At 41.2% G+C, this 20,518-nt stretch overlaps 1 protein-coding gene across 1 annotated transcript in view; it reads left to right on the top strand.

Moving 5' to 3' along the window:
* The first annotated feature begins 457 nt into the window (after nucleotides 1-457).
* Nucleotides 458-20,518, top strand: part of MARCOL (MARCO like) — a 42,937-nt gene continuing 22,876 nt past the window's right edge. Inside the window, exons 1-3 of the mRNA XM_090290238.1 lie at nucleotides 458-506; nucleotides 2,435-3,369; nucleotides 9,616-9,754. Of these exons, the coding sequence (XP_090146364.1) occupies nucleotides 458-506; nucleotides 2,435-3,369; nucleotides 9,616-9,754 (1,123 nt within the window). The remainder of the gene's footprint in view (nucleotides 507-2,434; nucleotides 3,370-9,615; nucleotides 9,755-20,518) is intronic.

Here is a 20,518-nt window from a genome sequence, read left to right as displayed (position 1 = left end):
GGCACATAACTTATTTGCAGGAAAAGGTCATGGGAATGTTTATTGTGCACATACAAACTTTACAGGATCAATAAGACTACTGACTGAACCTAAGTCCTCCCTTAATTTAAAAAAAAAGTGAACACTGAATTTACTTTTTCAGATGGGTTTCTCCATTTTAAATATTTTTCTGTGAGGAACATATCCAATAGAAGCATATTAAAGTTTGAATGTTTATGGGAGTTAGGGCGTGAAGCTAATTTTTAAAATGACAGTCCACTCAAGATGCAACACCTTTCAGTTTGTGAAAGTTACTCTGTAATTTTTTAACACAATGACCGTGTTTAGCAATTAGGGTGGAGGATTTTTCAAATATATAACATGGTGGTGATCACCATGCTTTATCCAGAAAGTGTCTACTGAAGAGTTACTCTTAGCTCCATCCAACTCCACTGAGTCTGAAACAACCAGCGATAACATGAAAACTTTCCTTTTGCTTCTCTTCATGTGCTTGGCCATGTTCTCAGGTAAGAACAGTTACATTCAATGACTTTTCTCCCAACTTTCTCAAAGGAAAGAATTAGAAATGCTCAGCAATTTAGAAATACTTTGTCAGAAATTTTTTGATTTTTAAAATGGGAGTAGCTATCAGACAGAGAAATGCAACAAGGTAATTTCAGATAACATACAGACCGGGGGTATAAATGTAGTGATCAGATGAAGCAACAATAGATAGTTTGGTGTGCCTAAAGAGAAACAGAAACAAGGGAAGGGGAAACATAAGACATTAGACTAGAAAGGAAGTTCAGTCTAAAAGGATTGTGAGAGTTTGTGAATACACTCAAGTTATTTTCCATAAAGGACATGATTTAGTGTGGTGATCCAGGCCTGTGTGCTCAAACAGAAAAGGGTTCTATTTGATGTTCTGCTTATGTTTTGGGGGTAACTTATTTAACTTATTTTCCTCAGTTTTCTCATTTACAGAATTGAAATAATTATACATTCCTACAGGTTGCTATAGGAATCACATGGATGCTAGCATTAGCCACCATTACTTGCATTCTTCTTAGGTGCCTATCACCCAACATATAGTACAGTTAGGTTATCTGGCCAACAATGTAAATTTCTTAATAAGAAATGACACAAGTAATACATTTCTCAAGACAATAAAATTAGGATAAATGAAACCTCTTCCAATTTGTCTCCAAATTATGACCTTCTGCTTGACCATTCTTTTCTCATACCTAGTGAAAGGAAATAATGAAAGTAAAGTGCCTATGACATTCAGCTGCTTATAATTGAAACACAAGAAATAATGGTTCTCTTCTCATTTTAAGCATTACAGTCATTTTCAGGTTTTGAGTACAGGGGTGATCAGACCTATTCTGTTAAGAAATATCAGTCTGTAGTGATATTGAAAATGGATTAGATGTGAGAAAAGTTGTACAGAGATGTCATTTAGGGAGCAGTAAAAGTAATAGAGTTAAAAAATAATAATATAGAGCTGAGTGATAGGATGGGAGAAGGGAAAAGAAATATATATATATATTTCATAGAAAAAAACATACATATGAAGTCCTTTACTAAAACAAGTATGTCTCATGAAGGCAGGTACCATATCTCTTGTGTACTTCAGTGTCCTACTAAGTAACATTTAGTATGTATTCAGCAAGCATTTATGGCTGAAAGAAAGTACATTAATAACACATGTAATGGTTACATGGATTTGGAAGGTGAAGAAAAGTGAGGAATCAGGAATGCCTATTACAATATATAGCAATGCCAAACATGTATTTAGAGTTTGTAGTCAGAAGAGAAAAATACAGAGGAAAGAGTATGACTGATGGATTGATACTAAAGCCTTTATGGGAAATGGTGGGTATAAAGCTGATTGAAAAAGAAAGTATGTCCCGAAGAAGAAAAACCACCGTCTTTGGAATAGGGTATGAGGGAAAAACTACATCTACAGAAAGCAAGTAGAAAGATGGAAAAGAGAATATCAAAGGAGGGCTCATACTTGACAGCTTTTACATCTGGGAAGGTGATGACATTTTCAGTAAGGTGATGTTAGGAATATGGGAAAGGGTTCTGTGATATGGAGAAAGTTTATAAAAGGCATTAACCAGAGTCTGTTTAATTAATCAGGAGTTCATTAAAAGGAACTTGGAATAGTATGAAGGCCTAGTTCAAACAATTCACGCACTGATTTAGAAATGGGGCAAGCTTTCTTGACCCCATGCTTTTGGGAAACCATGTAATAGGGTCAAGAAAGAAATGAGGAACCAAAATATTCAATTTATGAGATGTAATGACATGATTCTGTCTTCAGGTTTGGTTAAAAAAAAATCAAAGAGGCATTAAGTACAAACTATATCTTGAGATGAATGCTGATGATTCTAAATTTTTGAAGTTAAATAACTTTATTTTTATTTTTGTGCTTATGGTATCATTCCAGTGTCTTCAACTCAGACTTTGAAGACAAGTGTTATTAAACTACAAGAGGATTCAGAACCTGCATTTACCTTAGAGAGAAAAAATGAAGCTAACCCTCAAGGAGGACAAAAGGAATCTAATAAGCAACATGATAGCAACACACAAAGAAAACAAGGGATTTTTATTCTGCGAGGACAACCAGGATATTCTAACCAGCTAGGGAAACCAGGGAGTTTTAATCAACAAGGGATGCCAGGACTTTTAAATCAGGCTGGGGGTCTGCAAGGGCCTTCAGGAGAATCAAACCAAAAAGGTAGTTCAGGAAATTCTAACGAGCAAGGAAAACCAGAATCTTCTAGCCAGCAAGGGCAGCTGGGGTCTTCTGGCCAGCAAGGGGGTTCAGGGTCATTTAGCCACCAAGGAAAACCAGGATCTTCTAGCCAGCGAGGAAAACCAGGATCTTCTAGTCAGCAAGGAAAACCAGCATCTTTTAGCCAGCAAGGGAAGCCAGGGTCTTCTGGCCAGCAAGGAGGTTCAGGTTCATCTAGCGAGCAAGGGAAGCTGGGGTCTTCTGGCCAGCAAGGGGGTTCAGGGTCATTTAGCCAGCAAGGAAAACCAGGATCTCCTAGTCAGCAAGGAAAACCAGGATCTTCTAGTCAGCAAGGAAAACCAGGATCTTCTAGCCAGCAAGGGAAGCCAGGGTCTTCTGGCCAGCAAGGAGGTTCAGGTTCATCTAGCGAGCAAGGGAAGCTGGGGTCTTCTGGCCAGCAAGGGGGTTCAGGGTCACTTAGCCAGCAAGGAAAACCAGGATCTCCTAGTCAGCAAGGAAAACCAGGATCTTCTAGTCAGCAAGGAAAACCAGGATCTTCTAGCCAACAAAGAAAGCCAAGATCTTTTTATAATCAACAAGAAAGAAAAAATGTAGGCAACCCTTTGGATGGCAATATGGAAAGTCAGGTTTGTGTTAATTTCTTTTTTATTTTCCCCAGTCAACTTATCTCAGTCATTCTATTTTCCAAGTTTTGAAATGGTTAACAGAATACACTGTATTAATGACCAGCACTTTGCAATGACACCAGTTAGCAAAAGGAGAGGGAATTTGGAGGTGGTTATTTTTGTATACATCTATGATCATTAGTGAGTATCATGATCTTCCATTACATCTCTCATTTCCTTCTACTCTTTCCACTCAAACCTTTCTACCTACACTGGATTAGCTCAAAGCCTCATTAATTGAGCTTCATTTCCACCAGATTTAACTTTTCGTGCTCATTTCCATCCCGTCCATAATCTACAAAGCACTCTGGTGGTATTTCTAAGTCACAAATCTGACTTGATATATCACTCTTCTGCTGAAACTTCTTTAGTGGTGCCACACTACCTAGAGGATAAAATACTCCCTGCCATGAGCACGGCATTTAAGGGTTGTCAAGACTGAACCCCATGTTCTTAACGGGACATGATTGGACATGTCATACCATTCTTGCTAACTTATTATATGCATTGTACAGAATCCTTTGATTTTCTACAAAGGTATTCCTAACACTAATGATATCCTTTATGTGGCATGTACCTCATTGCTTTGTAATTGATTGTCCACTCAATTAGCATAAACTCTTAAAGCACCGTTTCTTTCCAAACCTGGATTCCCAAATCCTAGAATAACACAGGCATAGAATGGGTTCTCTTGAACTACTTGTCAAATAAGTAGATACATGCCTGATGTTTGGGAGCCATCGTGAAAACAGGTGCACATCCATGACACCTGTATTACTTTCTGAGTTCTGCTGTGCTCTGCCTTCACTTGTCAGTCTCTCTCTCAACTGCCAGCCTCCTAATTCCATTTAACTATGAATGACTCTGGACACGTCACTTAATACATCCCAAAGAGTTTTTAGAACACTACCTACATCTCATTATCTCAATGAAACTTCAGTTTTATCTTGTAACTGATCCTCAACTCCATGTGAAATGAAAGCTGCCTGTCCCTCTTGGTCTTTATATCTTGGCTGGCATGCAGTCACAATCTCCCATAGACATTCCTGCCATCCAGACCTTAATGCCACCACTAGAAGGTCTCTGAGTGTTTAGATTATCATTTAACAGAGTATGTGGGAATATAAGCAATGGATTGATATGAAGAGGATGGTAAACTCTAAACCAATGGAAAAGGCCAAGGTATTTGTCCATTTTCCTTGGCTCTAAGAAGACTAACTTTCCTATTGAAGGACCTCGCCAGTGCATTTAATGTTTCTGTTCCCATCTGCTAGTCAAAGCTTCTATATATTTAAAGGCTTCTGTCATTCTATAACTTGATTCTGAGGAAATCCTTCAGGTATTAGTTAACTGACTTTGTATAAGTCTACCTCTTGCTTCATTTTCTTTCATGGAATGAGAAAGAAGTAAGATGAAATAAATTATGACCATATGTGTTTTGTATTTGCCAGTGTGATTTTTCCCTAATTATGGTTTCTGAGGTAGGGAAAGGCTTGTCTAGAAACTTAAAGTAAAGGCATTCTAACATGTGATAAAGCAGGGGCTCTGGAGTCAAATAACTCAGGGTTTGAATCCCAGCTTGGGTATTTAATCCATATATGGTCTTGGGCTTGTCACTTAAGTACACTGTATGCCTGTGACTATACAATGGGGAGGATTTATACTCATCTTGTTGCATGGATTACATTGGAATACAAAGGATCAACAGAATGATTTGTTTAGTATAATGCTTAGTCAATAGTTAATGAGCAATAAATATTTGTCTTCTTACGATAGCAGAATTAAATTGAGTACCCCATATTTATCCAATGGTCTTTCACGTTACCACAGACTGGCACCACCAGCAGCAAGAACTCAACTGGAAAGACAAGTTGTCACTCTATCTACAAACCAGTCTGTGGTTCTGATGGAAAAACCTATGGTAACCACTGTCTATTTAATATAGAAAAAAGGTAAGAGGACTTGATGTTTCTTTGGACCAGAAAGTACTATTCTGACCAAACGGAGTAAAGAACATTTTTCTCTGTGCTTTTGTAGTTCCTCACAATAGTGCCTTGGATGTTTGTCCCAAGGGTATGTGCTATATTCAGCTTCTCATATTTATTATTGAGCCATTCATTTACCAAATAGCTACTAAATATCTACTATGTACCAGGCATTGCTCTAAGCACTAGAGATATGATAATGAGCAAAATACACAGAAATCCTTGCTTCCATGTAGCTTTCATTTTTTGGAATTAAAAAATTAAAAAGCAAAGAAATTAAATCTACTAGAGAATAAAGGGGACTTCGAAACTCACAGATCCCTAATTGTAAACTACTAAGGTGTATTTTAAACTTAAGTAACAAAATTAAAGGTTGGTTTTGGTAAGCCATGGCAACCGTTAAGAATTACACTTTATCTAAAAAAAAACAAGATGAGTATAAAGCTGTTTAAAATTAGAACATGTGGCTAATAAACAGTTAGACATGTCAGCTTTGAAAAGGTAAGAATGTTCATCTATGAAGGTAGGAATAAGGTAAAATCATACCTTTCTTGTTTTTGATAGTTCCGTAGTTTATTAAGTGCTTGGTAAATCATTATTGTGGAAATAAATAAGTGTTAAAAGCAAACATACCTTATAGTCATAAAAGTTAGAGTTGAAAAAAAGGTAAGCACCCATTCTATACTTTTATAGACAAGGCACCTGGCCCAGGGACCAGAAAGGCCTGGCACGAAGTTTACAAATTCTCAGAGCAGTCCATATGAGACAGGCAAGCCAGAGCCTAGGCCTGCTTTCTTCCATGTGATTTTTAAATAATCACATTTTCTCTCTATGGTGATGCCACAATTACTTGATACTTGATTTCTCTCAATATCTTTTTTCTAGGTTGACTGATGGAAATCTAAGTCTAGATCATGAAGGAAAATGCTAAACATTTACAGCAACCAAATTGCCTGGAACCTCAAAATTCTCTTTCAATTCTCTTTAAGCAATGGATTTCCCTGGGAGTTCTACTAAGGTCAGCGAGTCTTATAGATATAATGGATCCTACATTATTTTCAAGTTTGTTCCACTGCGAATAAAGTCAGTTCCAGAGTTGCTTCTGATTTTTATTTTTATTTTTATGTTTATTTTTTAGACTTCCCCAAACCTTGTGTCATAGACCTATCTGTTCCCAAAGTGCTGAAGTGACTAATACTTCAGGACCTAAAGTAGCAATTTGTAAGTGCTAATAGATATAAAAATACCAGGATTGCATATAAAAAAAAAGATTATCTACTCTAGAAATACTTATGCTGTAGGTCTGGTAACAAACTACAGTTTTAAATCACATTCCAGGTGGTCTTTGGACACTGATAGAAAACTGATTTAGGAGTTTTTTAAATGGATGCATTGATTGGCTTCAGAAGATTCTGGAACCATATGCAAAATAAATTTTCTGAATTGTGTTTTAAGTCTTTCACATTTTAAAAACTAGTTAATTAGGAGGATCTCACTAGAATATTAATCTTATTAATTAGAAACATGAGTCTCAAGAACAGGAATGAGAGCAAATATGATGATGGGATCAGAGCTAGTAAAGAGAATGCTTTAAGCCTTGGCTGCTGTGGATCAGTGGATTAAGCATTGGCCTGCAAGCCAAGTGTCACTGGTTCGATTCCCAGTCAGGGCACATTACGAGGTTGCATGTCAGGTCCCCAGTTGGGGGCATGAGTGAGAGGTAACCCCACAGTGATGTTTCTCTCCCTCTCTTTCTCCTTTCCTCTCTCTCTAAAAATAAAATAAACAAACAAATACATTATTTTTTTTTAGAGAATACTTTAATAAAAATGACATCAGAGAGACTGAACAGAGGTCAGTGGTTAATGCAAGTACTTTTATATCCAAGGGAGCTCTGTTTAGCAGTAGGGGATTTAGACAGTAATTTATATTTGGAATACATGGGTCCAACACAGCAAGGGTAGCAGGAAAGCAGACAATGCAGTAGGGCACATGGCCCAGATCAAAGTGTAGAGAAAAGCTGGGTAACAGACAGAGTAAGTAGTTTAAGGAGAAAGAAACATAATGGTAGTCCAATCATGAAAGTTCTGGCTTGATTCTTACTATTAAAGTCATTCCTGAGATAATTTAACACAGTATGCCTTTTAACATGAAATGGTGGCATACCATGCTCAGTCAAGTGATTCTTTTGTATTATTTCCTTGAAAGGGTGCATTTGTTCTGAATTAGAATGGTCTGACCCAGATACATTTGTATTGATCACTGCCTGAGGCATCTTTATAGCATGATATATGACACCAAACAAATTTGGTCTCTTCTGAGACAGGAGACAGTCTAGAAGACTTCAGACTCCTTATAAATATTGGGAAATGTGGACTTTTTAAGTTGTTTTTTCAAAGTTTGAAGATTCAAAAAAAATAACTAAAAACACCAAACTAAACAAAAAACCCACATTATTCAGTGACCTGAGAAAAGGTTGCATCCAAGTCTTAGCTTATGTTAACTTCAAGTAGCTCCTTCCTGTTATTGCACCAAGGAATGGGTTTCTCTGCCCACAACATATGGGACAGTGACACTGTGAGACTAAATACTGCTCTTACTTCCCATTTTCTCTCTCTCTCTCTCTCTTTTAATGTTGATATTATGTTAAAGACACAGTCTTCCTGTCTTACCTCACCTCTGGTGCAAGTTAAATAATGTATGCTTTTTTCTTTCTTCATGAAACTTTCAATTCATACCTCTAACGTTCCCTTTAATGGCTAATAAAAAATTTTCTTTTTAAATCTTATAGTCTGCTCTGATTGACAGGCAGCCTCTCCTGCTCCTAATGTCGGCTGATAAATAAATATGTGTGTATGGAGAAGTTGAGTGTGTGAGAAATAAAGAGCTTCACAATCATTTCAACTCCAAGCTTTAGTTTCCTTTTTCCTCAAATGTCCTGCACCAGAAGGACTGATTTGCCATAGATCCCTCTCATGGTGTCTATGTAAATAATTCAAAGAGTTACTGTAAGAATACTATTCATTTAACTATAAAAATGGAGCACTTTCTGCACTCATCAGATTTTGTGTTCTTCTGATAAATTGGAATTGAACAGTGCTACACTCAAAGTTTCCTGTCTAAATCCTAGCTTTTCCCACTGCCTCAAAGGGCAGGTTAGATTAGGATGGCAAATGTAAGTCTAACACTCAACTTGAATGCAGACTGTCTTAATATTTCATCTCTAACATCTAAGAGACAAGAATTGTTACTTGCCCATTTAAACAGTTGCTTGTTAGCCAATTTAAGTAAGTATTGTGTCAAAGTTACTCAGTGATAGATGGGATTTGAACTCAAGTCTTCCAACAACCAAAGTCTTTTCAGAAATCAGATTATGAAGATTAGTTAATTAGGGAGACATATAATTTAAGGCATTACTCCATGTGGCCTCAATCTCACTTCCATGAGACTCCTTTATTTTTTCCCCAGTTTTATTTAGATGTAATTGACATAAAACATGGTATAAATTTAAGGTGGACAATGTGATGATTGGATACACATATATATTGAGAAATGATTAGCATAGTAAGGTCTCTCCTATTTCTACTATTCACATCCTATCCTCTAGTCTGGACTTCAGAGATGACTGTCCAGATACTCATCATAAACATACTTCATTTATAAACAATTGACTCACCATCTTGAAGGTGACACCTGACATTGATAAAAGGTCTCTAGTCAATGTCAAATCCTGCTTGGGAATTTGTACTGTAACTTTACAAGGTGTTCTCATAGGGAGAAACTAGTTAAAGGATTCAGGTGAACTCTATTATTTCTTACAACTATATGTGAATCTACAATTATTGCAAAATGAAAAATTTACATTTACACTTTAAGGAGAGTTCAGATTTCAAATAAATATCCAATCAAGTCTACTGTGCTATAGTGTTACAAAATACTGAGGCTTTAGGCGTGGGCCGTATTACATTTTATGAAACTCTTTGTTGCTGGCTTTGATTCTCTTGTCCTTTCCAACTCAATAGCTTGAAAGGCTTACATATATTTGCTCTCTCTTAGGATCTATAATTATTCTTATTACTTTTTTCCCATTCTCATACTTTGTGTTCATCAGATCAGATTGGCCCAAATCTCCTGCTGAGGGAAGACCTATTGAGATGGTTTGTGGTGCAGAACCCAAACTACCTCAGGGTCTTATCTGCCTTAAGGCATCTACTTTACCCAGCAAGCGGCTCACCAGAGGCAGATAAAGGAGACTCCTCAGCTGGTGGAGGTGGTTGAGGGGAAAGGAGAACAGAATATTCACAGTCTCCGGAGCTGTAGGCCTCGTCTCCTAGGCTCGTCTCCACTGCCCTCTGTCTCAGGTAGGTCAGGCGGGGAAGCTACGCGGTGCCCTGGGTGTGCAGTGCTGATCTGAGGATGGTTCCGGGTCAGTCCTTCCTGAAACGCTTCTATGATATATTGTGAGGAAAACGGAGACTCCGATGTGCCCATGTTCTTAAATGCAGCCCAGGCTTCTTGTGAGCTGAGCCAATGGGTGGGAATGAGGTGTGCTAAGAGGACTTGTCCTGGGATTGCTCTCACATGTATAGGAGGCCTGCTATTCATATATACGTCCTATTGAATGTGAGAGTCGGGGGAAGAAAAGAGACTCTAGTCCACCTTCACTAAGACTCGAAGGGGGTGGAGGGATTTCTTTACCAATAAGAAACTTTCACTAGGAAATGGGAAATGTGACCCTGTGTCCTGTAAACTTGCCAAAATTTCCTTCTACAGACTTGATAAAATGTCTTTCTTCTCATCATGGACCAAAGCTATTTTCCTTGTTGCCATGACGTTTCCTCTTTATTCTGGTAAGTACATTTTCCAGTCTGAGGTGAAGCATTTCCCATCATAGAAAATGCAGGAGATGGCTGCTGTCATCTAGGAACAGAGGAGTGTTATGCTATAGGATTTGTAAACCTTGAGCTGGTAAAGTGAGAAAGGGCATATTACAAGTGCCCTTTAAGCCAGACTGAAAAATTCAAAAACAGTATGATTTCACTCAGATGTGGGCTATAAAACTGAAAGCAACAAATGAAGAAACAAGACAAAGAAACCAAGAAAAACTCATAGACACAGGTAAACAGTATGGTGGTTACCAGAGGGAAGGGGACTGGGGAGTAGTAAGGGAGAGAAGAGGGTCAACCTTATGGTGACAGAGGAGGATCTGACTTTGGGTGGTGGGGACACAGTGCAATACACAGATGATGTATCATAGAATTGTATACGCTAAACCCACATAATGTTATTAACCTATTTCACACCCAATAAATTTAATTTTAAAAAATTAATTAAAAAATAAAATTGCATAGTGGATGGCTTTTTCTTATTTTCCATTTGGAACAAGTAGAGACAGAACAGTGGATTAGAATAGGCAGAACTTTGCTCTTCGTTCAAATATGACCAAAGAACATTACATAAATTTTTTTTTCCTCATTGGAGGTAGATTCCATGGTTGTTAAATGCAAACTGTGAGAGAAATTATTTCTTCTAGGTTTGGTATTGCTTGATACATATTCTGATTTTTTGATCACTCACTCTAAGTCCCCAAAGACAAACCTTTGTTTAAGGAGAGAGCACATTGACACCTTTAGCAATAATTAACTTTCTCAGAGCTCAGAGGGGACCATGAATTTCAGAATAAGTCACCTGTGAGGTACTGGGTACACACACACACACATATGCAAATCAAAGTACTGATTAATCCTTGGCTGGTGTGGCTCAGTTGGTTGGGCATTGTCCTCCAGAGTGAAGGGTCATGGTTTGATTCTCCATCAGGGCACATGCCTGGACTGCAGGCCCAGTCCCCAGTTGGGGTGCATGGTCCCTGGTTTCTCTCACATGTCAATGTTTCTGTTCCTCCCTTTCTCCCTCCCTTCCCCTCTCTCTAAAAATAAATAAAATCTCTTTTAAAAGAATTAATTGATATCTTCATATTGAAGTGACATACGGTAAAGCATTGTCTTCTCTGTCTAGGATGTCTTATCTATAAAAAAATAAGGAGAAAAACATCAATATCTTCAAAGGAGAATGTTAGGGATTATTAAAAATAATACATGAGATTATTTTTCACAGAGGAAAAATTGGGAATTTAAAAATATTTCCAAATTTGGTATTATTTTGTAAATTTTTTCTTTTGCTAATGACATGAAAGTCTTGCCTCATTAATTGTAGGAGTCTTGAGTAAGCAATTTACATATGTTTTAGCTGCTTAGAGATATGGGCTCTGTTGGATTCTCTCCTCCGGATCACTTTGCCCCAATTTCTCCTCCTTTATCTACTTCTTTGATTCTTCTCTCCTCTCCTCATCATCCTCTTTCTTCTCCTGTTTTTCCCCTCCTCCTCTCTCTCCTACCCCCTATTTTGACTTCCTCCTCCTCATCCTTTTCTTGCTCCTCCTCCTCCTTCCTCTTTATTAACGTTTTTATTTATGTGTTGGTTTGCAGAAAATCCTTTTGCACCTAAACCATCATACCCAGACTTCAGGTTTTCAGTAAGTTAATACTGATGGGAGGATAAAAAGATAAACAATTACTTTTTATATGTATATTTGAACAGCTAAATTTATCAAACAAAATATAGAATAGAGAGATATTTCAAAAAGTAAAAAAAAAAAAAGTGTTACTCTTACACTAAAGTCAAGAAACACAAACTTAGCAGCCATATAAAACCATTTGTCACTATCTGGACAATATAAAAATGGGCATTTCCCGTTACAAAAAAATTTAACAAATTGACATAAATGTTGTTTATACAAGCATCTGAAAAAGGTTAAAGGGTGTTCATATTAGCACAGCAAAAGTTAAAAGGAACAAACCTAAATATACACTTAAGTGTGGATTAAATAATATATCCACATAGTGTAATATTACATAGAGATGAAAAATTTAACAGCTCTAAATATTGGACCGAACCTAGTCTCAAAAGATTTTAAAAGCAGATGATGTAAGCATATACACAGAACTGCTTATTTATGTAAATTATCAATACAGTCAACACTTAACAAGTTGTATTTATATCTGTTTATACAAACATGCACAAATACACACAGACATACACTTATCTATACAGTAAACTAATCAAGAAAGACATGGGAATGATAACTAAAAAAGTCAGTCTCGTGATTTCTGTTTATATTTGGGAGGAGAATGATGTCAGGGGAGATGAGAACTGTGGTCACTGCATTATAAAAGCATTTTCAGCCACTTCTATGACCTTCCAAAAAATAATAGCAGGTTTGTAAGATCATGTTAATAGTTTGGGCTGTGAACATCAGTTTTTTAAAACTACATCTAGACTTGCTTTTCAATTTTGATGCATGACATCTCATATTAAGATTAAATACAATTTTATTCAAAGTTTCATGCCTTGATACATTTTTGTTTCTCTATGTTTAACAGCCAAATTTTCAACCATATCCACATTATCTAGTGACTTGATCCAGAATGGGATCCAATTTGTGCAACCAATGCAAAAATTTACGGCAACAGACGTATTTTCTGCACTGAATGCATGAGAGCACACCATAGTAAACATTTGCTCTTCCAAGGGATATCGTGACAGCAAAGTGATAGCGAATTCTGTGTTGCTGATTACCCAGGTACAACATACATAGAAAATAATGAAGATCTCTGTAAAAAATTAGGGACAACACTTGTCCCTTTCTCTGAAGTTCTTATTTCTGAAAGTAATTTTGTGTTTAAGCTCTCACTATAGTTTTGCATAAAATTGTGCAAATGTATAAGTCAATTATTTAACTTAATTATGAGTTACTCATGACACACTATCAACCAATATAATGTAATTCCAAAGCCCAGATGAGAATGGTAGACACCTGTGGTGGTTATGATATTGACCCATGCAGACCTCAAGCTGCAGGGAGCACAATCATGCAGGGACCAAAACTGATCCCTGCACTCTGAAATTATCACAAAGGGCCCATCTATGCTCGTAAGGGACTCCTCTGATGGCCCATTTTGTCTCCTGAAATCCATGACAGCCTCTGAATCTCTCTTGGAGAGCAAGACATTCTAGAACACCTCCATCCAGTCTCTCTTCCTGTCTCTTTGACTTTGAAGGAGTTGCATACTAATTGTTTGGCCAGCTCTTCTATCTCCCTCCTCATTTTTTCTCATAGGTGTTTTATCTCCCAAAATCTTTGCAGATTTAATTCCCCAAATGGGCATCTGAAGAACCACTAAGACAATCTCTAAATTTTCCTCACTCAAATCTAGGTGGGTCTCAAGACTGAATGAGGACTAAGCATGTAAGAAAGGCCATGTGCCTTTAGGAGCAAGCAGAGCTCACCTAGGGAATTTCTTTACCCAATATTTCCTGTTTTTATCCTCCCTGTAGCCTTTTCTGCATCCTTGTGTACTTGCCCTAAATAGTGTACCTCTATCCCGACTCTTCCCGAGCTCAGGATTCCAGTGCCAGGAATAAAAGTCCCCACCACTTCAGGCTGCGAAAACCAGCAAGAATTGAGTTGGTGGAAGAAACTTCTGAAGCCTCAGCAGTTCACCTTAAAGAACCCATACATGGACTCACCTATTCAGACTCACTCCCACTGAGCTCCAGCACCTGGGTAGCAGCTTAGAAAGCACCACTGGTATACAGGGAGAAATTGAAGTGTCTGGCATCAAGGATCAAATGAAGAAGTGAGACCAAATCTTTTGCCTTTCCCTTGGCGGGCACGTGGACACCCTATAAAGTAAGTGAGTAGATCTCAGACAACTAATGAAACTCCTTCCTCCAAGCAAGATACACAGCAGTGTCTGAGGGAAGTTGGATGGCTGGGAATGGGTTTTTGAAAGCACTTCAAAATCCAGTGCCAATTTCAGGTATAATAAATATCTAACAGAGCAGTTAATGTTCGCATAATGTGAGGCCGGCAACAGCTTTCAAGTGCGCAGAAGAAATGTGCATTGACCATCCTTACCATCTCTAAAATCAGAGAAGGAAAACTCTGACTCCAAAAAACCTCCGCTGCCTTGCGGCATACCTCTTCAGGGGAAAGGCTAAGGGAGTAAACCCCGACAGAAAATCCGGAGCCGGAGTCCCTAAGGCGGTTTGACGTTGTAGTCAACACCGGCAACTCCTGCGGCGCACCTGAAACCAAGCTGTATTGACTTTGTCTTTCCCTTGGACCCTTCAGCTGCGAAGAGAGGGGGGGTCTGCTACATGGGCAACAGAAGACCCTCCATATCACCTTGCCCAGGCTCTGTAGCTTCAGTTTCACTGGAGAGGACACTCCAGCGTCATCGCAAGATGTCGACTCAACACGGGAGGAGACAGATACCGGTTATAAGCTCATCCGATTGGCGAAGGAAACGAGTGCCAGGGGTCTCCTCTGACGGTGGGAGAGGTCATCGCACCTCACTGGACAGCTACCGCCAGCCTCAAGCTGGGCAGCCCCAGCCAATTAGGTGCCGTCTCGCCATGGCTCGCCTGCCCCACTGGGTGCGTGGGGATCAGAGAGGCGCCTCTCGAAAAGTGGGCCACAAAACACCCACACCAGTTAATTCCAAGCAAACAACAAGAAAGAAGCCTCCGGCTCTTCACCTCGCTAGCTGGAACATCAGGACCATGTGCCCCGGACTTACTGCAGACCTTCCGTGGATCAAGGGTGCCAGGAAAACCGCTGTCATCGATAGGGAACTGGCACGACTAAACATCTACATTGCGGCTCTACAGGAGACCCGGTTGGCCGACAACGGAACTATCAGAGAAACCAACTACACCTTCTACTGGCAAGGGAAGTCTCCGGACCAACCAAGACAGCACGGTGTTGGGTTCGCTGTGAAGAACACGCTTGTTAACTCCATAGAGCCACCCACAGGAGGCACAGAGAGATTACTTACCCTCCGATTGTCAACAACTTTCGGCCCAGTCAGCATTCTTAGCGCGTACGCCCCAACCCTCTGCGCCACCATCGAAGAGAAAGAACAGTTCTACCATGCACTGGACGAAGCGTTATCCAAGATCCCCAGTAGTAACGCTCTCTATCTCCTTGGAGACTTCAACGCAAGAGTAGGAGCCGACCACATGGCCTGGCCCACCTGCCTTGGAAACTTTGGGAGAGGAAAGATCAATGAGAATGGTCAGCGACTGCTTGAGCTTTCGTGTCACCACGGCCTGTGCATGACAAACACATTCTTCAAGTGCAAAGAGATCCACCAGGTGTCATGGAGGCACCCCCGCTCCCGCCATTGGCACCAGCTTGACCTCGTCATCACCAGAAGAACGGATATTGGCAGCACCCTCCTCACCCGCAGCTACCACAGTGCAGACTGCGACACGGACCATGCCCTCGTGGTAAGCAAGGTGCGCATCATGCCGAAGAGGTTGCACCACTCCAAGATGAAGGGTCGCCCACGCATCAACACCAGTTGTGCCAGCAACCCAGTTAAGACCCAGCAATTCATCAACAAGATGGAAGATGCACTCGGCGAGGGAGTGGCGGCAGATGACATTATCGAATCCAATTGGCCACGTCTCCGCGACGCCATATACAACTCCGCCATTATTGCTTACGGGAAGAAAGAGCGGAAGAATGCTGACTGGTACGAGGCTCACTGGGAAGAAATGGAACCCGTGATCGAGGCTAAGAGGAAGGCCCTACTGGCTTACAAGGTCACGCCCACTCCCAGTACACTTCAAGCTCTACGGGCTGCCAGGAACAAAGTCCAGAAGACCGCCCGCCACTGTGCCAACACCTATTGGCTAAACCTGTGCAGAAGCATTCAGGAAGCTGCCGATATAGGCAACGCACGAGGAATGTATGAGGGTATCAAGAAGGCAACAGGCCCAATCCCCTCCAAGATCGCCCCCCTTAAGTCCAAGACAGGTGAGGTCATCACTGACCAGGAACAGCAAATGCGGCGGTGGACCGAGCACTACCTCGAGCTGTACGCAACGAAGAACACCGTAACAGACACTGCTCTTAACACCATCCCAGACCTACCAGTCATGGAGGAGCTAGACACCCCACCTACTGCGGCAGAGCTCAGCAAAGCCATCGACCGCCTCGCTTGCGGGAAAGCACCAGGAAGCGACGGAATCCCTCCAGAAATCCTAAAGAGCGGGAAACCAGTACTGCTACAGCCGCTCCACCATCTACTCTGTCTCTGCTGGAAGGAGGGTTACATCCCTCAGGATATGAGAGACGCCAACATTATCACCATGTACAAGAACAAAGGAGACCGCAGCGACTGCAACAACTACCGGGGCATCTCTCTCCTCAGCGTCGTCGGCAAAGTATTCGCCCGGGTCGCTCTTGCCCGCCTGCAGACCCTTGCTTCCCGCGTCTACCCAGAGTCCCAGTGTGGCTTCAGAGCTGGCCGATCAACAGTGGACATGATCTTCTCCCTACGCCAGCTGCAGGAGAAGTGTCACGAGCAGCATAAACCACTCTACCTCGCCTTTATCGACCTTACGAAGGCGTTTGATCTGGTCAGTCGAAGCGGTCTCTTCAGCTTGCTACGGAAGATTGGCTGTCCGCCACATCTGCTTGCTGTGGTCATGTCCTTTCACGACAACATGCACAGCACGGTGTCCTACAACGGCGCAACCTCTGAGGCCTTCCCAGTCAGCAGCGGAGTAAAGCAGGGCTGCGTCCTCGCGCCTACGCTGTTCGGAATCTTCTTCTCCATGCTCCTCCAATACACCTTTAAGGACTGCAGCGAGGGTGTCTTCATTCACACCAGATCCGATGGCAAGCTCTACAACCAGGCCCATCTACGAGCCAAGACCAAAGTCAAAGAGGTGCTCATCCGTGAGATGCTCTTCGCCGATGACGCAGCTTTGACATCACACTCCGAAGAGGGACTCCAGCAGCTAGTCACTTGCCTTTCCCACGCATGCAAGGAGTTCGGACTAGCCATCAGCCTGACGAAGACGAATGTTATGGCTCAAGGCACGGGGACTCCCCCATGCATCACCATCGACGGGTACACCCTGGAGGTTGTCAACGACTTCACTTACCTCGGGTCCACCATCTCGAGCTCTCTGTCAGTCGACTTGGAGGTCAACCGGAGAATCGCCAGGGCAGCCACAGTTATGGCCAGACTGAACCGGCGAGCGTGGAACAATTCCAGCCTCACTGAGAAAACCAGACTGCGCATCTACCAAGCCTGCGTACTCAGCACTCTCCTCTATGGCAGCGAGACGTGGACCACCTACGCAAGGCACAAAAGGAAACTCAACAGCTTCCACATGAGGTGCCTGCGACGCGTCCTGCATGTCACCTGGCAGGATAAAGTCCCCAACACCGAGGTGCTGAAGCGAGCCAATATGAGCAGTTTGCATGCAGTTCTTAGTGAGAGACGCCTCAGGTGGCTCGGCCATGTCAAAAGAATGGATGCAGGCCGTATTCCCAAAGACCTCCTCTACGGCGAGCTAGCAGAAGGTAAGAGGATGACAGGGCGCCCAAAACTGCGGTTCAAAGACATCTGCAAAAAGGACATGACACAATGCTCCATCAATCTCAACACATGGGAAGTTCAAGCAGACGATCGCCTAGCCTGGAGGCTCGCGGTCAGGCAAGGTACGTCACGTGCAGAGGCTGCGCGCAACGAGGAGGCGGTCCAGAAAAGATCGAGGCGGAAGCAGCGTCAACAGCAGCAACAACGGCCATCTGCCTTCACCTGTACCAAGTGCGGCAGGGATTGTCACTCCCGAGTCGGACTGCACAGCCATTCTCGGCGGTGCAGGTAGACTCTCAAGAAGCTACGCCATCGTCTCTCGAGACGGACGGCTGCCGACGAGAGCTCACCTATTTCTGAAAGTCAAGCACTGTCTCTCCATTAAGCTCCATGTTCAAATCCTCATTGTTGAGAAGTGCTTTCTTGCATGCATATTAGCCACGTATTTTTGCACCATAGAAATTGGTCCAATATATGCAATGTAGGGTCAAACTTATAGAAAGAAATGTACTTTCTGCAGTTATATTACCCAGGGAGTTAAAATGCTTTCTTTAAAAAAGTTTTTATTTTGGAAAATTTTTAGATATACAGAAAAATATCAAAGATAGTACCAAGTTTCTGTATCATTTTCCCAGTTTCTCCTGAGGTTAACACCTGTAGAACCCTGACACACTTGTCATCGTCGTCGGCAGCCGTCCATCTCGAGAGACGATGGTGTAGCTTCTTCAGAGTCTATCTGCACCGCCGAGAATGGCTGTGCAGTCCGACTCGGGAGTGACACGGTATCTGTCTCCTCCCGTGTTGAATCGACATCTTGCAATGACGCTGGAGTGTCCTCTCCAGTGGAGCTGAAGCTACAGAGCCTGGGCAGGGTGATATGGAGGGTCTGCTGTTGTCCATGCAGCAGACCCCCCCTCTCTTCGCAGCTGAAGGATCCAAGGGAAAGACGGAGTCAATACAGCTTGGCTTCAGGTGCGCCGCAGGAGTTGCCGGTGTTGACTACAACGTCAAACCGCCTTAGGGACTCCGGCTCCGGATTTTCTGTCGGGGTTTACTCCCTTAGCCTTTCCCTGAAGAGGTATGCCGCAAGGCAGCGGAGGTTTTTTGGAGTCAGAGTTTTCCTTCTCTGATGTGCCCTGACTGGAAGATCGAACCAGCGACACTTAGCTCGCAGGCCGACGCTCAATCCACTGAGCCAAACCAGCCAGGGTCTGACACACTTATACGAACTAAGAAATTAACATCGGTATGTCACTATTAACTCACCTACAGATTTTATTTGGATTTTACCAATTTTTTCAGTTCTGTCCTTTTTAATATTAAAAAGAATGTAATACACTACATTTCTTCCTCAAAACTCTGAAATTCCCCTCCCCTCTTTCTTTCACTTTAGGAAAAAAGGCAAGAAATTTGATTTTGAACATTTTGGTGTATGTGAATATTGATGGGGCTGCACATCAATATGGCTTTTCTTGTAATTGCATTTTGTGGTGCACCCTACAGACAATTAGAGTTTTCTCAATCAGAGCCTTCAATTCACAGATGACCAGGTGAATCTTATGTGACAGAAGATGGGATATAAAGCATTCAAATTTTTTTCCAACTCTAACTTCCTGTGATTTCAGGATTTTGATTCTCTATGTTTAATTATTCAATTACAGATTGAAAAGCTAATGTTTTCATTACTTGTTAGAGCAAAACTATTGCAATTTAAAATAATAAATATTTCACTCATTAAAATGTTAAATGATGTTACCTTTATTAAAATGCCTTTCAGCTAAAGCGTGTGCACACTCTGGGTAACTGTAATCAAAACAATAGTTTCAAAGGTTATGATCACAAATACTAGGCAATAAGAACTTTAATCGATCAATCAATTAATTATAAGTTATTTCATAATTGAATGCATTGAAAAACCTATTCAAAGATACTGTAAGGTTTCTGAGGCTTCGGAAAAGTTTATCTTCTCATTTTTTCTCTCTCCATAAATAAGTGATAGGTGATTGATCTTTGAATGCCAGATGACACTGTTTTTTGTTTTTGTTTTTGTTTTTTAGCCCAGAGTATCTATTTGTGGCATAAGACTGATGTTTTTCCATTTCTTTCCTCCAAACTAAAAAAGAGGCAACCTTTAGCTGAGTGGCAAAATGCTAATTTATTTAAATGTTTATTTTAATGACAGAAATTTATTTTGACTACCAGAAGATGAGTATCAATCTGCCATGTATAACGAGTGTATTTTTTTGAGGTAAATAATTTTTTGCATTTTTATTAACATGTGGGATCTATGAAGAAGCTATTTCTTAATTTACAATATCTAGTATTGTTACAGAAACAGGGGAGTCCAAAAATCCCCTGAGTTTGCGGCTGGGGGATGGGGAGAAGGAAGCAGCTTTCAGAATGCCTCCACACTCCTGAGGCTGGTGGCTGGTGGCTTTCATTATGCAAAATTGTTTGGATGCTTCCAAGGCCTCAGGTGGATGGGAGGAGTCTTGAACCAGGGGATGGTATGGAAAGCACACAGAGCCTATGTGGAGTTCTATGAATGGTCAGGACTGTTGGCAACACCTACTGCGTCAGAGGATGCCGTCAGGGATATATAGGCAGCTGCGAACACTTTAGGGGACGGCATGCTCTGGGGCTGTCTCCCTCGCTGGCGGGTGT

This window comes from Furipterus horrens, unplaced genomic scaffold (assembly GCF_987537825.1).
Source record: "Furipterus horrens unplaced genomic scaffold, mFurHor1.1.pri manual_scaffold_10, whole genome shotgun sequence".
Lineage (NCBI taxonomy): Eukaryota > Metazoa > Chordata > Mammalia > Chiroptera > Furipteridae > Furipterus > Furipterus horrens.
This window is presented reverse-complemented; position numbering and strand designations above follow the sequence as displayed.